Here is a 21,367-nt window from a genome sequence, read left to right as displayed (position 1 = left end):
CTGTTCATATTAGATGACTTCTTGCCACTTCTGATTCTAGCCTGAGGGTGATTGTTTTATTTAGAGTAATACTTTAGCGACCTTAAGGTAAGATATTGATCTCATGTGTATCGCCTAATCATTGTTAAATCAAACTTACAAGAGGAATATGTGTCTTCTTATACTTATTCAAAACATACAGGATAGGTAAATAAAGGATGGGATAGGACTGGTCAGTAAGAAAATATATTTGTATGAGGAAACCAAGGAATTATATGGGAACATTATGGAGAATATCTGAGTGGATATTGGAGGTGGCAGTAGAATCAATATTGTAATCAAGATGTATATAGGAATCACATTGAAAGAGCTGGGAGATGAGGAGTTTGAAGAAAACATTACAGGCTATCCACAGGGGCATAATAATTTATTAATGCATATATTCAGGTATCCAAAAGTCAGTTGAACCTCTCTGTCCCAAGCAATGGAGTGCCTAATGACTGTGTCATATATCTTAGAAATTATTTCTGTTTCAAAAATTAGAAAAAATAAAAATAGGAAACTATATTGTGGATGTGATTTTTATCATTGTGAAGGAACAAGATATCAAAAAAGGAGCTAAATTGTTGCATAATGATTAGATAATTTGTGATAAAGAAGAGAAAGAAAACTAAAGCATTTGGCAAGAATTTCAGCAAAGAAGATTGCAAAGGGATTATATGAATCAGAGAAAGAGTAATTACTATACCAGAAAATAAAAATCTGCTAAGGATGTTGGCCCAGGAAGAATATGATTCTTGGAATGAAAGAAGTAATGTGAAATAATCATTATGAATAATAAAAAATAACCATGTAGATGCACAAGGAGAATCATCAAAATTATTAAATTAGGAAAACAATGAAATAGAAGAGTGAAGCAAAGGTTTAGTTGGATCCTCTGAGAAGTATCAGAAATGCTGAAACTCAGGATAAGTTAAAGTTTATGTGAAAATCTGAAGACAACTGAAATAAAAACAATTTTGGAAAAAAGAGGACACTTCAGGAAAGCATAGTACTAATAATTGGTGTAGATTAGAATTATGAGATAGGTGTTTAATTATATTTTTCTTCTAGTTTCCCAATACAGCACAAGTATTTGGACAGATTATTAGAGAAAAATTATATACAAAGAGGCTCTCATTTGGCAAAATATATGGTAATGTAAGAAGAAAGTTCCAGTTGGCCTTGATGTCTTCCAAGTAACCTAGTCTAAAAGAAGTATATGTGTAGATGCTAAAAGAACCAACCAATAAATATGACTGAAAACTTATTCTCCATGATATTTAAAATATCTGAGATAATAGGACAGAAAATGAAGGATTTGGGAAAGGAAAACAGAATGACTTTCTGCAAAATAAAGAGAATGATGACTACAGAGTCCATATCATTGAGCTTGTTTTCAATACCCAGTCGTAATATTGATCGTGCTAATGGAGAAAAATTAACATACATCAGGAAACATGATCACATATATTCAGCCTTCCTTCATAGAAAAAAATGTTAGATTTATTTTATTGACTTTTATTTTATTTTGAATCAGCATCCCCAAACTAATGAGAAACAGTATAGTTTACAGTGGATCAAAGAATTGGGTTGAGTTATACCCATAGAATATAAAAACTGTATGCACGTGGAGAAGTCATTCAATCTCATGTTGTCCCAGTGAGATTTTCTGATACTCTACCTTCCAGAAGAATTATTCACTGAAAGTGTAGAAGGGAGTTTCCATACACAGAAACAGCATAGTGTGGAGGATGTGCCTAAATTGGTAAATGAAGAGATCACTTAAAGTTTAGTTAGTATTTATCAAAGTATTTCATAAAATATTGGATCCTCTTACTGTAGAAAAAGGTAGAGGGATATGACTTAGATAATGACCTGATATGATGAGTTCAGAATAACTTGAATGCAAGACCCAAAAAGAAGTCAAAGTATCTCCAATGGTATTCCCAAGTGCTATATGCTTTCTGTTATGATGTTAAACAGATAACTTGATAATCAAGTTCATACATGATATAAAGAAAATAGAGCAGGCTATTAAGTGCTTAATATGTGCTCCCTACTGTGCTAAATTCTTGGCTCTTATCTCTTTTTATCCACAAAGCAATTAGAGAGACAATAACAGCATACTGAGATCAGATAATCAGGGTTAAATTATTTATAATAAGCTAAATATTTGGTCTACTAATTTTAGGATGGCTTTTTATAAGAATAAATACAAATACTAACCCTTAGGTTTCACAAATTAGTTTCAAAATATAAGGAAAAATATACATAACCAGGTATTAATTTATCTAAAAAGAAAGCTCAGGAGATGTTAGGGGACCGAGAGATTAATGGATTGTATAAGAACAAAATATTAAAATGTAAGAAATATAAACATTTAAAACAAAATAAAGTGATCTTGGGATTGGGCGTGATGGAGTCACTATATCTTTCTATAAGGAAGACATATTGTTCAGTCTTGTCTGACTCTTCATGACCCCATTTGGAGACTGGAATGATTTTTGATTTTCTTTTCCAAATCATTTTATAGATGAAGAAATTGAGACAAAAAGGATTAAGTGAATTGCCCAGGGTCATACACCTAGTATGTCTCTGACGCCAGTTTTGAAGTCATGAATATGAGTCTTTTTAACTCTATGATAGGCACTCTATCTACTGTGTCATGTAGCTGCCCACAGAGGGTATAACCCTGTTGTACTCTTCTCCAATAGGACTGTGAGTAGAATACTATCTTCAATTTGGGTGTTACCTTTTATAAAGTGTATCAATTGGAAGAGAGACTATTATATTATGATCTGGATAAGAAAACAAGTCAAATTTTTGTTTATTGAAGACTAGGTGAAGTACATGAATATGTTAGTCTTAGAGAATATGTAAGGGGAGGGAGGCTGATTTGAAGACATATCAAGATAGTCAATCAATAAATATACTTCCTTTTTGTGTTTTTCCCAGTTTATCCTGTATATACCTCATTTATACATAATTATTTATATGTTGTCTCTCCCTTTGGAATATGAGAGAAAAGAGATGGAATTCCTCATGTGAAAGATAGTAAGAAGGCAAGTTTAACTGGACAATAGACTACACGAAGAGGAATATCTCAAATATAGCTAGAAATTTATGTTAGAGTCTGATTAGGAACATTGTTAAATAGTAAATGGAGTGTGAATTAATGTTTAAATATAATGGAATAATTTGAGGTTAAGGGACCCAAGGTCAGATGTGTGCTTCAATAAAATCATATGTCAGCTGTGTGAAAGAGATTAGTCCCAGAAAGAAATAACAGAAGTGATAGGCTGATGTACAAATAGGAAAAGTAGGTTTACTATGTATTTAGGGTTCATCACAGTTAAGGTATACAATCATAGGGGATGTTTCTAGAAAAAAATAGTCTCCTCCCCCCTTGAAAGTTTACAACAGGGGCATCTAGATGGTGCAGTGGATAGAGCACCAGCCCTGGATTCAAGAGGACCTGAGTTCAAATCCAGCCTCAGACATTTAACACTTACGGGCTGTGTGACCGTGGGCAAATAACAACCCCGATTGCCTCACCAAAAAAAAAATAAAATAGAAGAGAGAGAAAGAAAGAAAGAAAGAAAGAAAGAAAGAAAGAAAGAAAGAAAGAAAGAAAGAAAGAAAGAAAGAAAGAAAGAAAGTTAGTTTACAACAAAGGCTTGGTGATAAATTGTCATCTTTGAATGCTGGTTTCTTTCAAGTCCGAGCTATAAAACCAAATTCTATAGGAAATCTCCATAAAGCACATCAATTATAGCGTCTTCCCTTTGGTCATATTTTGTTCCGGTTTGTTCTGGATATGTATTATTTATACATAATTATTTACATATGGTCTCTTCCTTTAGATTGTGAGTTAACTGAGGTCAAGGATTGGCTTTTGGCTTTCTTTGTGTCCTCAGCACTTAGGACAGTACCTGATATATAGGAAGTACTTAATAAATGATCATTGAACTAAGCCTGGACGTACTGCTGTTAAAATGATATTGTTTTTCATGTTGGGGTTGAATTATATTGGCACTGAGATCTTTTCCAACTGTACTAACATGTTGGTATTCTGTGGTTTTCTACAGTAGGAATCATGGGGAATGCTGATCGAAATGAGAGTGATATCATCTTCATCCTTTTAGGATTTTCTGATTACCCAGAGCTCCAGATCCCTCTATTGCTGGTTTTCCTGATGACATATATGATTACTGTAGTTGGAAACTTGGGCATGATTGTGATCATTAGGATCAATGCCTAACTCCATACCCCCATGTACTTTTTCCTTAGTCATTTGTCTTTTTTAGATTTCTGTTACTCTAGTGTAATTACACCCAAATTGTTACAAATCTTGGTTGTGGAAGACAGAACAATCTCTTTTGTTCCCTGCATCACGCAATATTCTTTTGCTGCTGCCAGTGTGGTCACAGAGGTATTCTTATTATCACTGATGTCCTTTGATCGCTTTGTGGCAATTTGCAATCCATTGCTATATATAGTTGTCATGTCTCAGAAACGCTGTACCCTGATGTTGACAGCAGTATATACATGGGGGATAGTTTCTTCTATTGTATTCACATACTCACACCTTATATTGTCATTTTCTGGGACCAACATCATTAATAATTTTTCCTGTGAGTATTCTGCTGTCCTTTCTGCCTCTATCTCTGATAAGCATGTTACAGAGATACTATTCTTTATCTTTGCAAATTTGTCACCCTCATTATTGTACTCACATCCTATCTTTTTATTTTTGTCACCATCCTAGAGATGAAGTCAGCCAGTGGGAGATATAAAGCCTTTTTCACTTGTGCCTCTCACCTGACAGGTGTTACCATCTTCTTTGGAACCCTCCTCTTCCTCAACTGTGTGCCAAGTTCCAAGGGATCATGGCTTCTAATAAGAGTAACCACTGTGTTTTATACAGTGGTGATCCCCATGCTGAACCCCTTAATATACAGTCTGAGGAACAAAGATATGAAAGAAACTATCAAGAAATTAACTGAAGTGCCAGTGAGGTGGTACAGTGGATAGAGTTTTGTCTGTGGAATCAGGAAGCTCTTAGTCCAAATCTGGCCTCAGACACTTATTTGCATATGACACTAGGAAAATCACTTAACTCTGTTTGCCTCAGTGTCCTCATCTATAAAATGAGCTAGAGAAAGAAATGGTGAACTACTCGAGCATCATTGCCAAGAAAGTTTTAAATTTATTCACAGAGTCGGACATTACTAATGGAACAACAACAACATATTTTATTAATAAAATTATTCATAATGATAATTGATCTCCTGGTTGTGTTAATCAGTGATAATTAGTGAGGATTTTTGCTTTAATATATGCATTTCTTACCAGTAATGCAGTACTTATCTAGTATGCAATACTTAGCTACTATAGATATACATGAAATCGATAAGCTACACATAAGTGAAGAATCAATGTGTGATGTAAAAATAATTACTTCAAGAAAAGAAATATAAAACAAAAGCAATCAAATAACCACCCTGCAACAAAACAAATGAAAACATCTTGTATATAACTTAGTAGGATAATGCGAACCTCATAACAAAGGAAATCTTCAAAAATTTGAGGGTAACAAATTTACTCACCTCACAAAATTTTATATTTCTTTTCATCCTATCATATTTTCTTCTCTCTAAAGAATATGAAAGAAAGAATTAAAATGAGGGTGAAGTCTAGATATAAGGAGGTAATTTTATTAGAATACTGAGAAATCCACATTTGAGCATTGATCATTGGGAGTGTTGAAATAGAGTTGACTATGACAGCAGTGAAACAAAAATGACTCATTTCATTGTCAGCTCTTATCAATAGTGTGGATTGGTAATGTGGAAACAAAGAAAGAAGTGTCTTGCATATTCCCTCTTTTGGTATGAGTAATGAAATCTTAGAAAGAAAACTCCATTTTTTTTTTTAATCAAAAGGGGGCAGGGAATATTTTTCACAGACATTTTGTCTCAGGTCCTCTTTGTAGTCTCAAAAATCAAGGATACAGAAAAAAATTATGTCCTCTGAAATATGCATATAATTAAATACTTTTTAGAAATTAAAAACCTTAGTGTTATTATAATTTCTTCACCTCATGTACCAGATGAGAGTACTCTATTACTGTGAATAGCTTAACTATTATCAAGAATACAATGAGCCAAGATGATCCCAAAGAACTAATAATTAAACATAACTACCACCTTCAAAAAAAAAAAAGAATTGATATTGATGGAATACAGACGGAAACATGATATTTATCACTTTTCATTTGTTTTTCTTTTATTCAGGTTATTATACAATATTACTAATATGTATACTAATATGTTTTAAATAATTGTACATGTATGACACATATCTGATTGCTTACTACATAAGGGAATGGGGAGAGTAGGGAGGGAAGAAGGGAAAAAATTGACCTGTAAATAAGTCAAGAGAAACATAAAAAGGTAAAAAAGAAACAAGAAAGAAAAACTGTAAGAAATTTAATAAGGTTAAACTGTTTCTAGTTCTATATGATAAGATAATATTTGTAAGTCAACTTTATTATAAGAAAAATTATTAGAGCAATCAGGAAAATAAGGAGCATATGGTCATAAGGTAATATTAAAGGGAAGATAATATTTGTAATTCTTAACAACTTTACCATAAGAATAATTATAAGGAATATATATATAGACAAAGGGTGAGGTCATAAGAGGCCATTAGTGTAATGACACCCTAGAAAACAAAATAAAGGGGTAAAAAAATTGTATGAAACAAGAATGAGGGGAGAAATTGAATGAAGTGAATTGTTACACAGATACACACAAAGGAGGCATAAAAGAACTATCATAATGGAGGGAAAGATGTGTGGCATAGGCAAAGATTAAACATTACTCTCATCAAATTGGGATAAAAGAGGGAATAACAAACACACTCAATTGGATATAGAAATCTATCTTGCCCTATAAGGATGTTTAAAAAGTGATGATGGTAATAGAATGGGGAGGGGGGCAGATACAAGGGAAAGGATATTGGGAAAGTTGGTGATCATAAGTAAAACACTTATGAGAAGTAGTGATGGGAGGGTTAGAGTGAGAGGGATAAACAGGTGAAAAATAGCATGGAGAAAAATAAAGTTAGTCATCACAACTATAAATGTGAATGGGATGAACTCACCCATTCAATGAAAGCCGATAGCAGAATAGATTAAAAACTAAAATTTTATAATGTATTGTTTAGAAGAAATGCATTTAAAGCAGAGAGATACATGATAGGTACAAGTAAGGGGCTGGAAGAAAATGTATTATTCTTTAGTTAAAGCAAAGAAAGATGGGTAGCAATTATGATTTCACACAAAGCAAAAGCAAAAATAGATCTAGTTAAAAGAGATAAAGAAGGAAACTATATCTTGCTGGGAAGTACCATAGACAATGAAGTCATATCAATACTTAACATATATGTACCAAATGATATAGCACCTAAAGTTTTGCAGGAGAATTTGAATGAGTTACAGGAGGAAATACTTAATGAAACTATCTTAGTGGGGGAACTTAACCTTCTGCTCTCAGAACTGGATAAGCCTAACCAAAAAAATAAAAAAGAAAGAAGTTAAACAAATGAATAAAATTTATGAAAAAAATAGATATGATAGATATCTGGAGAAAATTGAATGGAAATAGAAAGGAATATGCATTCCTCTCAGGAGTATATGGGACCTATATGAAATTTGACCATGTATTAGGAAATAAAAACCTTACAACAAGATGAAGAATAGTAGAAATAATAAACACATGCTTTTCAGATCATAATGCAATAAAAATTACAATCAATAATGGACAAGTGAAAGCGATTAAAAACCAATTGGAGATTTAGAGCATTTTTTCATATGGGAATAGATAGCTTTGGTTTCTTCATCAGAAAATTGCCTGTTCATATCCTTTGACCATTTCTCAATTGGGGAATGACTTGGGTTCTTATAAATTTGATTTAGTTTCCTATATATTTTAGAGATGAGGCCTTTATCAGAAGTATTGGCCTCAAAAATTGTTTCCCAGCTTTCTGCCTCCCTTCTAATTTTGGATGCATTGTTTCTGTTTGTACAAAAATTTTTAAATTTAATGTAATCAAAATCATACATTTTGCATTTTATAATATACTCTATCTCTTGTTTGGTCAAAAACTGTTTTCCTTTCCAAAGATCTGATAGGTAGACTATTCCTTTCTCTCCTAATTTACCTATGGTATCACCTCTTATGTCTAAATCATGTATCCATTTTGACATTATTTTAGTATAAGGTGTAAGATGTTGGTCTATGCCTAATTTCTGCCATACTATCTTCCAGTTTTCCCAGCAGTTTTTGTCAAATACTGAGTTCCTATCCCAGAGGCTGGAGTCTTTGGGTTTATCAAACACTACATTACTAGTATCATTTACTACTGCCTTTCCTGAGCCTAGTCTATTCCATTGATCTACCACTCTATTTTTTAGCCAGTACCAGATAGTTTTGATGACTGCCACTTTATAGTAAAGCTCCAGGTTTGGTACCGCTACCCCACCTTCCTGTGAATTTTTTTTTTCATTATTTCCCTGGTTATTCTTGATTTTTGGTTTTTCCAGATGAATTTTCTTATTATTTTTTCTAGCTCTATAAAATAATTTTTAGGTAGTCTGATTGGTATGGCACTGAATAAGTAAATTAATTTAGGCAGTATTGTCATTTTTACTATATTAGTTCTACCCATCCATGAGCAATTGATATCTTTCCAATTATTTAGATCTCTAATGATTAGAGAGATGCAAATAAAAACAACTCTGAGGTACCACCTGACACCTATCAGATTGGCTAAAATGACAAAAAAAGGAAAATAATAAATGTTGGAGAAGCTGTGGGAAAATTGGAACACTAATCCATTGTTGGTGGAGCTGTGAACTGATCCAACCATTCTGGAGAGCAATTTGGAATTATGCCCAAAGGGCAATAAAGCTGTGCATACCCTTTGACCCAGCAATACCACTTTGGGCTCTTTTTCCCAAAGAAATCATGGAAAAGGGAAAGGGACCCACATGTACAAAAATATTTATAGCTGCTCTTTACGTGGTGGCAAGGAATTGGAAGTTGAGGGGGTACCCATCAATTGGGGAATGGCTGGACCAGTTGTGGTATATGAATACAATGGAATACTATTGTGCTGTAAGAAATGATGAGCAGGAGGAGTTCAGAGAAACCTGGAGGGTCTTGCGTGGGCTGATGATGAGTGAGATGAGCAGAACCAGAAGAACATTGTACACAGTATCTTCAGGGGGCGGCTAGGTGGTGCAGTGGATTAAGCACTGACCCTGGATTCAGGAGGACCTGAGTTCAAATCTGACCTCAGATACTTGACACTTCCTAGCTGTGTGACCCTGGGCAAGTCACTTAACCCCCATTGCCCTGCAAAAAAAAAACAAAAAAACAAAAAAACAAAAAAAAAAACCCCAAAAAACCCAAAAAACACAGTATCATCAACACTGAGTGTTGATCTACTGTGATGGACTATATTCTGCTCACCAATGCAATGGCACAGAAGAGTTCCAGGGAACTCGTGATGGAAGAGGATCTCCAAATCCAAGAAAAAAAAAAAAGAACTGTGGAGTATAGATGCTGAATGAACCATACTAGTTCTTTTGTTTTTGATGCTGTTGTTTTTTTTCTATTTTGAGGTTTTTCATCATTTCTCTGATTTTTTTCTCTTATAACATGACTAATGCAGAAATAGGATTAATGTTATTATGTATGTGTGTATATATATATATATATATATATATATATATATATATATATATATAACCTATATCAGATTACCTGCTGTCTAGGGGAGGGGGGAGGGAGGGGAGGGAGGGAGAAAAATTTGAAATTGTAAAGCTTGTATAAACAAAAGTTGAGAACTATCTTTACATGTAACAGAAAAAAATAAGATACTTTATTAATTAAAAAAAAACAATTGTAAATTAAATAATCTGATCCTAAAAGAAAAGTGGTTCAAAGAACAAATCATAGAAACAATCAAGGATTTCATTAAACAAAATGACAATGAAGAGACAACAGATCAAATTTATGGGATGCAGCCAAAGTATTTTTTTTAGGGCAATGAAGGTTAAGTGACTTGCCCAGAGTCACACAGCTAGTAAATGTCAAGTGTCTGAGGCCAGATTTGAACTCAGGTCCTCCTGAATACAGGACTGATGCTTTATCTACTGTTCTACCTAGCTACCCCCAAAACAGTTCTTAAGGAAAAATTTATATTCCTAAGTGCTTATATCAATAAAATAGGGAAAAAATAGATCAAGGAAATGGTCATGCAACTAAAAAAAAAAACAAACCCAAACTAGAAAATAAATAAAAAATCTCCAGCTAAACATCAAATTGGAAATCCTGAAAAATCAAAGGAGAGATTAATAAAATTGAAAGTACGAAATTAATTTGATTAATAAATAAAACTAGAAGCTGGTTTATGAATAAAACAATAAAGTAGATACACCATTAGTTAATTTGATCAAAAAAGGAAAGAAGAAAACCAAATTACTAATATCAAAAACATAAGGGATGAACTCTCCCCCAATGAAGAGGAAATTAAGATAATATTAGGAAATATTTTGCCCAATTGCATGCCAATAAATTTGACAATCTAAATGAAATGGATGAATATCTACAAAATTATAAATTGCCCAGATCAGGAGAAGAAATAAACTATTTAAATAACCCACTTTTATAAAAATAAATTGAACAAGCCATCAATCTACATCCTAAGAAAAAATTCTCAGGACCAGAGAAATTCACAATGGAATTCTAACAAACATTTAAAGAACAATTAATCCAAATACTATATAAATTATTTGAAAACATAAGTGAAGGAGTCCTACAAAATTTCTTTTATGAGAAAAAATGTGGCGCTGAAACCCAAACCAGGAAGAGTCCAAACAGAGAAAGAAAATTATAGACCAATCTCCCTAATGAATATTGATGCAAATATTTTAAATAAAATATTAACAAAAATATGACAGAAATATATATAACAAGGATCATACACTATGACCAGGTAGAATTTATACTAGGAATGCAGTGCTGGTTCAATATTAGGAAAACAATCAGCATTATCGGCCATATCAAGAAAAAAAGCAACTGAAATCATATGATTATCTCAATAGATGCAGAAAAGCCCTTTGACAAAATACAACACCCATTCTTATTAAAAACACTAGAGAGGGGGCAGCTGGGTGGTGAAGTGGATAGAGCACTGACCCTGGTTTCAGGAGGACCTGAGTTCAAATCCAACCCCAGACATTTAACACTTACTAGCTGTGTGACCCTGGGCAAGTCACTTAACTCCAATTGCCTCACCAAAACCAAAATAAAACAAAACAAACAAACAAACACTAGAGAGCATAGGAATAAAAAGAGGTTACCTTAAAATGATAAGTATTATTTATTTAAAACCATCAGCAAGCATTATCTGTCATGGAGATAACCTAAAAACCTTCCCAATACAATCAAGGGTAAAGAAAGGATGCCCATTATCACCTCTATTATTTAATAATGTATTAGAAATGTTAGCTATAGAAGCCTGCGCCCGGGGACAGGGCCACAACTGGAGCGGGGCCAGCGCTCTAGGGGCCCTGTGAAGTTGGCTCAGCTGCTCCATCATCTGAGCCTGCTTGGTGCCTCCCGCCTCCTCCACCCATTAGACACAGCTGTCAGGTGGGACGGGGGGGGGGGGGGTTGGGGGTTGGGGGTGTGAGGCCCGAGTCTGGTGTGTAGACCAGAGTGGCCTAGGTGGGATTCATGAGCCAGAAATCAGTTTCCACTTCTGTCAAAGCGCCAGAGCTTGAGCCGGGCCGGGCTGGCTCGGCAGCCGCTTCCAGTCATACATAGAGGGAAATTGAGGCTGAGCTTGGCGGCCCTTCCCCCAGGTGGCACCAGCTGTAGGACCGGTCCAGATGCAGACGCCTCCTCCTCTGCCCCTACCTTCCAGACTGTGCCCATGGGTGGCCCTCCCCTGTCCCCCCACCCTCGCCTGGAGCCCTGGGCTGTGTCCTCTTCAGGGTGCCCCGCTCCCAGCTTCCTCCCCACAGGACTGGGTCCCGGGCGCCCCCCTTCCGGCGTAATGGGACCAGGCAGGGCGAGATTGGAACCTAACTCCTTGGACTGTAGAACCCCAGCTCCAGCCGTCCTCGAGGCGGGGCGGGTTGCCCCTGATGGATGTACTGGTGGATAAGGGTCTCTTGAGGTTGCCTATATCCAGGAAGCTAAGAAGACATTGCGCGGCACATTGTCCTTGAAACTCCCTGAGGGTCACTGGGTAGGTCTAATTCTCTTGAAAGAGTAAATGTTTTCCAAACCATCAAATTTGGGAATGGGGTATTCACTCAGCATTGACTTGGTCTTCATCATTTGTATGCCCCCAAACCTCCCAGGGTTCTCTGTCCTCAGAGCAGGTATTTGCTCAAGAAGCTAAGTATCTTGCCCACAACAACCGTCCTATATCTGTAGTCCTGGAAAGAGGAAAAGGTATTTATGTATGGGATGTGGAAGATAGACAATATTTTGATTTCCTGAGTGCCTACAGTGCTGCAAACCAAGGACACTGCCACCCCAAAATTGTGGAAGCCCTGAAAAGTCAAGCTGATAAATTAAACTTAACTTCCACAGCTTTCTATAATAACGTATTTGGTGAATATACTGAGTATGTCACAAAATTGTTCCAGTATGACAAAGTTTTGCCCAAGAATACAGGGGTGGAAACTGGAGAAACTGCCTGCAAGTTAGCTCAAAGATGGGCATACACTGTCAAGGGAGTTCCTATATATAAAGCTAAGATTTTTTGCAGCTAGGAACTTCTGGGCTCGAACTTTATCTGCTGTCTCTAGTTTGTCTGATCCAACAAGTTATGATGGCTTTGTGCCATTTATGTCTGGCTTTGAGATTACCCCTTACAATGACCTGCCTGCTTTTGAGAGTGCCCTCCAGGATCCCAATGTGGCTGCTTTCATGGTGGAGCCTATTCAAGGGGAAGCTGGTGTTATTGTCCCTGATCCTGGCTACTTCTCTGGAGTGAGAGATCTCTGCACCAAGTACAAGGCTCTTTTTATTGAGGATGAAATACAAACTGGCCTAGGCAGAACTGGCAAGTGGCTGGCCATTGTCATTTGATTTGACCTTTTTCAGACTGTTCTTATCTCATGACTCATGTAGATATGTGTATTTGTGAACCAGGACCTGGTTTACTCTTGGGAATCCAGTAAACACTAGAAGAAAGTGTCTCCTGTTAGAAAGAAGCTTCAGGACCCTAGGGAAAGGCCCTTTAATACAGATTTCCTGCAGAATCTAGGTGTGGTGTTGAGGGCACAATTATGAGAGGAGGGGCTCCTGAGTCTGCTTTTCATGCAAGGGCCATACTAGAACAGAACCTACTTTTCCAAGCCTGCCTGAGCCCCACGTGTACATCATAGAGATTGGACTTTTCTTATAGTTTCCCCATCAGAGCATGGAATGAAAAAAATAAAGGTGATTGTACTTCCTAATGCCAGTGTTGCCCATATCGTGCATGTGTGTGTGTGTGTGTGTGTGTGTGTGTGTGTGTGTGTGTGTGTGTGTGTACACAAGTAGATCCTAACTTAATTATTGAGTGGAAGAAATTGTGTTCAATGATTGCTTCATTATAAGTACCTATTGCACCATCCCGAGAACTTTCTACATTTTTATTTCCCAAGTAATTAAGATCAAAGGAAAATTTTCATCTCCATGGTAGCTTCCACAGAGATTTCAAGGATCTCCATCTTTGAGGTGGCATAGGAAACACAAGCTTCCCTACACTGCCTGGTTTTGTATCCCAGTGGGAAATATATAACTAAGGTACTTTAGATTCCCATTCCCAAGGGTCTTAGAGAAAAAAGGTAAGATTACCAACATCTTTCCCAGACTCAGGCTCTGGACAGACTATACTGGCTTATTTCTTCCTTTTTGTCTTACGAATATGCTATGAAATAGAGACCATATTATTTTCCTATATCATACTATGAAAATTGGTACAATTATCATTTGATTAGGCTGTATATTTCCACTACTGTACTAAACCTGATCTGATAAGCTGAATACTGTTGTTATTGTTCTGCAATCATGGAAACACTTTTTCTAACAGGCCCATTAATGCTAACATTCCAGCTCTAAGAAGTATAGCATACAAACAGAAGTGTCCACATGGTGGTAAGTCAATGTATTTGGCTTTTTCCTCTGCATTTCATCTCATTGCCAGGGTCTAGACCAGGGCTTCTTAAACATTTTTTTTGACTTGAGACCCCTTTTTGACCAAAAATATTTTATATAGGTAGATGGGCATTTTAAATAAGCATACAGAAATATTTTACTGTTGCCAAATTTTTCACAACCCCCCCAACCACATTCAGTTATATAACCCAGAGTTTGAGACCCTAGGGTCTGGATATAGGACTTATCTCAATAATTTTAGTCTGTTAGGAGTGGTTATCATATATAAAACTCCTATTTCTAAACAGAAATTCTGGAGGAAGGGAGTGAAGGTAAACTTGAAATGGGCTTTTTTTTTCTTTTTTCTTTTTAATCATCATCAGGATTAAATGCACTGAGCTTGTCTTCAGTATATATGACTCTACTGGGCTGCAAGATACAAAGTCAATGAACATAGTACCTACCGTCCATAGGCTTCCTCTCAATTTAAGAAGGTGGGAAAGTATATAAATCATCACATTCCATATTAGCCAACATACAGTAAGATTTCAGTGATTGTTACAGACAAGCAATTCTATTGAAGTTGGAAAGAGTAACTCATTACTGGGGGGCTGGGTATATGAACAGGATTCTCCAGGACAGATGAGATTTAAACAGATCTGTGAGGAAGAGTGGGATTTAAGTCTAGATAAGGAAGGAGGACATTCCAGGATGGGGAGGTGGCTAAGATAATTATAACTGCTGTTACCTACTTATTTTTGTGATTTTCTTTGATAGGTACATATTTCTAATTTGGGGGGAGGGGTTGATTGGGGGCAGGGTTGGTTTGATCTCCTTCTTTTCCCCTTTAGACATCACAGATGATAAAGCTTTCTCAGTGAGGTTTTTCAGAAGTTTATTGTTAAAAGTTTTCTTTCTTCTTCTTGTTGACTTTTTTATCTTATAAGTATAAAAAAGCAGAATCATTGACTGCAAGATATCTTAAGACTAAGAATCTAGATTATCACAGCTAGAAAGGACCTTAGAAAATAGAACACAAAATAATGGAGTTTGATGGAGTATTCAGACTTAGGAATTTAAAACACAAAGGGACCTCTGAATATAGGAGATCAAAATTTTGTCCTATTTCCTTTTCATTTGCAAATAATCATTGCTTATTCTATCCTTTCTCTTTTGAAAAGACAGTGATGCAAGGAATATTTGGAGAAGGTTCAAGTTACTTGGCTTTCTCTGTGACTGTCTCTCTGTGTCTCTCTATCTCTGTCTCTCTGTCTCTTACTCTGAGTCTCTGTCTATGCCTGTACTTCTCTGTCTTGTTTCCATCTCTCTGTCTCTATCACTGTCTTTCACTGTCTCTCTGTATCTCTTCTCTGTTTTTCCTTAGAATTACTCCCCCCCCCAAAAAAAAGATTACTCCCATTTAAATATATCCACATCCATTATTGTTTAGACTATCAGCATAGCTTATGAATTGGTTTTCAGTCCTCCATTCTATAATCTTTCCAGATAGGCCTTCACATTGCTGCTCAAGTAATCTTACATTTAAAATAAAATAATTTCATTGATTTTATCTGACTATATTTACCAATACATTTTCCCTATTTCTGCACAAACTTTTAAGAATTTTAGAAAACAGAAACAAAATAACAATTCTGTGAAATTAACCAACATATTTAATAATCTTATATAGTACAGACAATTCAACATCCTTAATACCACACTGCTTCAAAGAAAAATTCTCCTAGCTCTTAAGTTCACGCTAAATTCAACTATTTTTTCTTATTTCCATTTGTTGTTTTTGTTGTTTAACTGTTTCAGAAAGATCCAACTCCTCATGACCCAATTTGGGATTTTCATGGAGAAGATATTAGAATGGCTTGCCATTTCCTTCTCTAGCTCATTTTACAGATGAGGAAACTGAAGAAAACAGTGACTTGCCTAAAGTCACATCGACAGATTTGAACTCAGGTCTTCCTGACTCTAGGCCCACTATGCCACCTAGCTGCCATTTCCATTTACACTATCACAATTATTATATATATTGTAATTTCTCTAATGCACTATTCTGTTAACAATATCCTCATGTGCAGCAAGAATATCAGTGATCTCTCTTTGCCTATTGAATAAAGTAAACTATTTCAGTTCAACATTCAGCATTAACAGAAGTTAATTTTAAATTTACTTAATTTACTAAATTTACTTTAGTCCCACACCCTTATGCCATTCTAAGGCTCTTCCTAAGCCCAGAAATATATCATATACCAAAGAAAAAATGATTTCCCTATATTTCCATATGTTTTATTCCTTCATTTCTTCAAGGCTCACTTACTCCCTTTGTAAAACTGTCCTTGAATGCTCTCCCCTAACTGCAATTCTTGCAAGTATAAGTAATTGGCCCTTCGCTAAACATTTCCCATTTCAGATTTCCTGCACTTCTTGAAACTTTCAATACTATCACTTATTTAGGAGTGTGCTGAGTCACCTGGTACCTAGTCATGAGTTCTGATTAGTTAAATTCATAGTGCAAACATTTAAGCTTTGAAAATTAGTTATAAAGCAAAGCTTATTTTTAATTTTTCCTTGATAATCTAGACTTTAAAAATTGATAGAGAAAATTTATAATTAAAATTTAACTAAAATGTATTATTCATATACCTTTTTAATTTTGGAGATCCAGTTGCTAAACATGCACCAGTATACCCTTAGAAGTTACAATGTACCGTGAAGTCATGCTATTAACAGAAAATTAACAAACATCAAGAGAATAACCTCATGATTTTATATATTCAGCTTTACTCTCCAGGGGAAAAAATCATGTTAGTTTTATTTTATTGATCTTTATCTAACTATTTAATTATTCATTCATTAACTTATTGATTGATTGATTTACTTATTTATTTGTTTTAGATCAGGGTTGCTAAACTACTGAGAAACAGTATCAAGTTGTAAAATTATGTTGAAGTTCTACACATACGTTGTACAAACTGTATGAACATGGATAAATCAATCCATCTCACATTGTTCCAATGAGACTTTCCAAGACTTTAAATTTGAGAAGAGTTGCTCATCTAAATTGGCAAAGGGAATTTTCATACCCAGAAACAGTTGGAGTGAAGGATGTGCCTAAACTCATAAATGATGTAATTGAAGAGAACAATTAAAGGTAAGTTAGGATTTACTAGAACATTTGATAAAATATTTCTTCTTAATGTAAAAAAGGTAGAGAGATATGACTCAGATGATAATGTAATATTGTGAATTCAGAATAGTTTGAATACAATATCCAAAGAGAAGTCACTAGTGGTTTCTTGTCAATTCATAAGGAGGTCGCTAGTGGAATGCCCAAATACCATATGCTTGTTTTTATGATGTTATTATATCAATTATATGTTTCATTATTTCATTATATTTATATGTAGTATATACAATGCATTATATATTATACATAATTATACAGTAAATAATACTACACAATATGATATATACATGTAATACAAGATATAAAATACATACTTATATAAACATACACACATGAACATATATCTCTATGTATATGTTGTGAGAATATTATTACCAGAGGCTCCCTGCTGTGTCCCAAAAGTTACCTCACATCAACATGAGACCACTCTCAACCAATCAGCTTGAAGCAGTGTGTGAGGCAATTGATTTTAGTCAGTTGGTTTTGGGAGTTGAGGGCGGGAACCTTGTGAGAGGTGGCACTCTGATGACCACTCTAGGGTAGTTAGGGTTTTTCTATTCTTTCAGAGACATTTGTTCTCTTTTTGTTAACCTCTAATATATTTTAATAAATGTTTAATACCTAAACTGGTAAACTGTTAAACTGTTGTCTTAGTCTGCTTTCCGCACACAGGGGACAGGTAGGGTGACCACACACATTTAGTTTTACCCATCACAATGTATTCCCATTAAAGCTTTGGGTTCACTAATATCTCCTAAGCATTATTTTTTAGATAAACTGATACCTCATTATATACATTGTTTATTATATTTGTGAAACTGATTTGTAAAACCCAAGGGTAAGTATTTATATATGATCTTGGTATTAGGCTTGATGAAGAAAGTCACTATATTGTTCTATAAGGAGAACACATTCCTGGTCAGTTGTGTCCAACTCTTAATGACCCTATTTGAAATTTTCTTAGCGAAGATTTTGGAGTGACTTGCAATTTCTGTTTTGAACTCATATTACAGATGAGGAAATGGAGGAAGACAGGGTTAAATGAGTTGTCAGGTTAACACCACTAGTAAGTGTCCGAAGTCAGTTTGGAACTCAAGAAGATGAGTTTTTCTGACTCCATGCCTGGTACTCTATCTACTGCAACAAATAGCCATCTAAAGACAGGATAGCCCTTTTATATTCTTCTCCAGTAGGAATGTGGGTAGAATACTATCTTCAGTTTGCAGTGTCACCTTTTATAAAGTGTATCACTTAGAAGATAGATTATTATATCATGACTTGGATAAAAAAAATGTCAATTTTTTTTTCCTGTTGATGAGCAGGTGAAGTAACTAGATACTCTCATTTTAGAGAAGACTTAAGGAGAATGATGATTTGAAGGCACATTCAGTCAATTAATAAAAATGTAACTACTGTTGCTCAAAGGCTGTTCTAGGTGCAAACAAAAACAAAGTAGTTGACTTAAATGAATTTTTCTTCTATTAAGGGAGACAACATTCAAGCACATTATTACAGAAATCAATACAAAATAAGTACATTTCAGCCATTGGCCAGAGCATATAAAAAGGTTTAGAGAACAGAGATGGAATTCCCCCTGTGAAGGATAGTAGGAAGGCAAATTTTAATGGCAAAATAGAATGTGTGAATAGGGACATTTTATATAAAGCTAGAAATTAATATTAGAGTATTATTATGAACATCTTTAAATACCAAATAAAGCTTAATTAGTGTTCAAATCATTACTGTTTGTCCTTCATTCTTGAAAAGGATCATGACATCAGAGTGAGATCATGATATTCAGTGAATTGAATTTAAGTAAGGAAGGCTGTACAAAGTCACCAATCTCATTTTCTCCTCCAGAGTCATTTCTGTCCAGTAGCAACATATAGATCAAGATGACTGGAGATGGCCCTGGATGTTTTAAGGCAATTGGGGTGGTGACTTCCCAGGGTCACACAGCTAGTAAGTGTCTCAGGTGAGATTTGACCTTAGGTCCTTCTGATACCAGTTCCAGTGCTTCATCTACTGTGCACTAGTTGCCCCCTAGTACTCAAACACCATTTAATTATTGGAGGTCAAGGGTAAACATGGTCAGATGTGTGTTTTAGAAAAATTATATGTCAACTATGAATGAGACATTAGTACAAGAATGTAATATAAGTGATACGTTGAAATACAAAGAGAAAATTGAAGCTCATTATGTATTCAGGGTTCATCCCACTTAAGCTATCTAAGTCAAATAGATGCTTCCAAAAAAAGTCAGTTCCCTCCCACCATGAAAGTCTTCAAATAAAGTATATGTGATAAGTTATCATCTTTGACCCATGGTTTCCTTCAAGTCTCAGTTATAAACTGACATTCTACAGGAAATCTCTATTAATCCCAATCAATTCTAGTGTCTTACTTTTGGTTATTTTTTTCTAATTTATTCTGGAAATATTTTATTTATACATAATTCTTTACATGTTTTCTCTCCCTTTAGATGGACTTTTAGCTTTATTTGTGTTCCTCAGATTTTTGGACAGTACCTGGCATATAGTAAGTGCATAAATGTTTATTTGACTGACTCCTGACTGACTGATGAAATATGGTGATATTGTTTTTCAAATTGGGGTTGGATTATATGTTCATTGAGATCTCTTCCAAATGTACTAAGATGCTGGTATTCTGTGGTTTTCTCCAGTAGGAATCATGGGGAAAGTTGACCGAAATGAAAGTGATGTCATCTTCATCCTTTTGGGATTCTCTGATTACCCAGACATCCAGATCCCTCTATTCCTGGTATTCCTGGTGGTATATATAATTACTGTCATAGGAAACTTGGGCATGATTGTGATCATCAGGATCAACCCCAAACTCCACACCCCTATGTATATTTTCCTCAGTCATTTGTCTTTTTTAGATTTCTGTTACTCTAGTGTAATTACACCCAAATTATTACAAATCTTGGTTGTGGAAGACAGAACCATCTCTTTTGCTCCCTGCATCACACAATATTCTTTTGCTGCTATCTGTGTGGTCACAGAGGCATTCTTATTAGCAGTGATGGCCTACGACCGCTTTGTAGCAATTTGCAGTCCCTTGCTCTATGTAGTTGTCATGTCTCAGAAACGCTGTGCCCTGATGCTGACAGCAGTATATACATGGGGCATGCTTTCTGCTAGCATATTCATCTACTCTCTTCTTATATTGTCATTTTCTGGGACCAACATCATTAATAATTTTCTCTGTGAGTATTCTGCTATCCTTTCTGCCTCCATCTCTGATAAGCATGTTACAGAGACAATCTTTTTTATCCTAGCAAATTTTAATACTTTTTTCACCCTCATTATTGTACTCACATCCTATGTTTTTATCTTTGTCACTGTCCTGAAAATGAATTCAGCCAGTGGGAGATATAAAGCTTTCTCTACTTGTGCCTCCCACCTGACAGGTGTTACCATCTTCTTTGGAACTATCCTCTTTCTCTACTGTTTGCCCAGTTCCAAAAGCTCATGGCTTCTAGTAAGAGTAAACACTATCTTTTATACAGTGGTGATCCCCATGCTGAATCCCTTAATTTACAGTTTAAGGAATAAAGATGTGAAAGAAACTATAAGAAAATTAATGGAAGTGCCAGTTAGGTGGTGTAGTGGATAGAGTTTTGGCTCTGGAATCAGGAAGCTCTTAGTCTAAATCTGGCTTCAGACACTTACTTCCTAAATGAACCTAGACATGTCACTTGCTCCATTTGCCTTAGTTTTCTCATATGTAAAATCAGCTGGAAAAGGAAATGGCAAACTGATCTAGTGTCTTTGCCAAGAAAACCCTAAGAGCAGTTACCCAAACTCAGATACAGTTCATTGAAAAAACAACCACAAAATATGTTATCAATAAAAATTTTTGGTACTGATGATTCAACTTGTGGTTCTCATTA

The 21,367-nt window shown here is 35.3% G+C and overlaps 2 protein-coding genes and 1 pseudogene across 2 annotated transcripts; all 3 read left to right on the top strand.

Moving 5' to 3' along the window:
* The first annotated feature begins 4,117 nt into the window (after positions 1-4,117).
* LOC122731912 lies at positions 4,118-5,055 on the top strand (annotated as a pseudogene).
* Positions 5,056-9,260: 4,205 nt separating this feature from the next.
* On the top strand, positions 9,261-13,199 carry LOC122731911 (ornithine aminotransferase, mitochondrial-like). The gene is given in 3 exon segments (XM_043972161.1): positions 9,261-9,316; positions 12,403-12,867; positions 12,869-13,199. Coding segments are annotated over 3 exon segments (852 nt in total).
* Positions 13,200-20,142: 6,943 nt separating this feature from the next.
* Positions 20,143-21,090, top strand: LOC122731910 (olfactory receptor 5D18-like). Its single transcript, XM_043972159.1, has one exon. The coding sequence runs from the start codon at positions 20,143-20,145 to the stop codon at positions 21,088-21,090; it is 948 nt and encodes a 315-aa protein (XP_043828094.1).
* The last annotated feature ends 277 nt before the right edge of the window (positions 21,091-21,367 follow it).

This window comes from Dromiciops gliroides, chromosome 6 (genome assembly GCF_019393635.1).
Source record: "Dromiciops gliroides isolate mDroGli1 chromosome 6, mDroGli1.pri, whole genome shotgun sequence".
Classification (NCBI taxonomy): domain Eukaryota; kingdom Metazoa; phylum Chordata; class Mammalia; order Microbiotheria; family Microbiotheriidae; genus Dromiciops; species Dromiciops gliroides.
Note: the sequence above shows the minus strand (reverse complement) of the source record. Positions and strands in the feature narration are given on the sequence as shown.

Excerpts from the sequence above, each read along its gene's own strand:
- LOC122731910 (XM_043972159.1), top strand. The coding sequence starts at position 20,143 with ATGGGGAAAGTTGACCGAAATGAAAGTGATGTCATCTTCATCCTTTTG.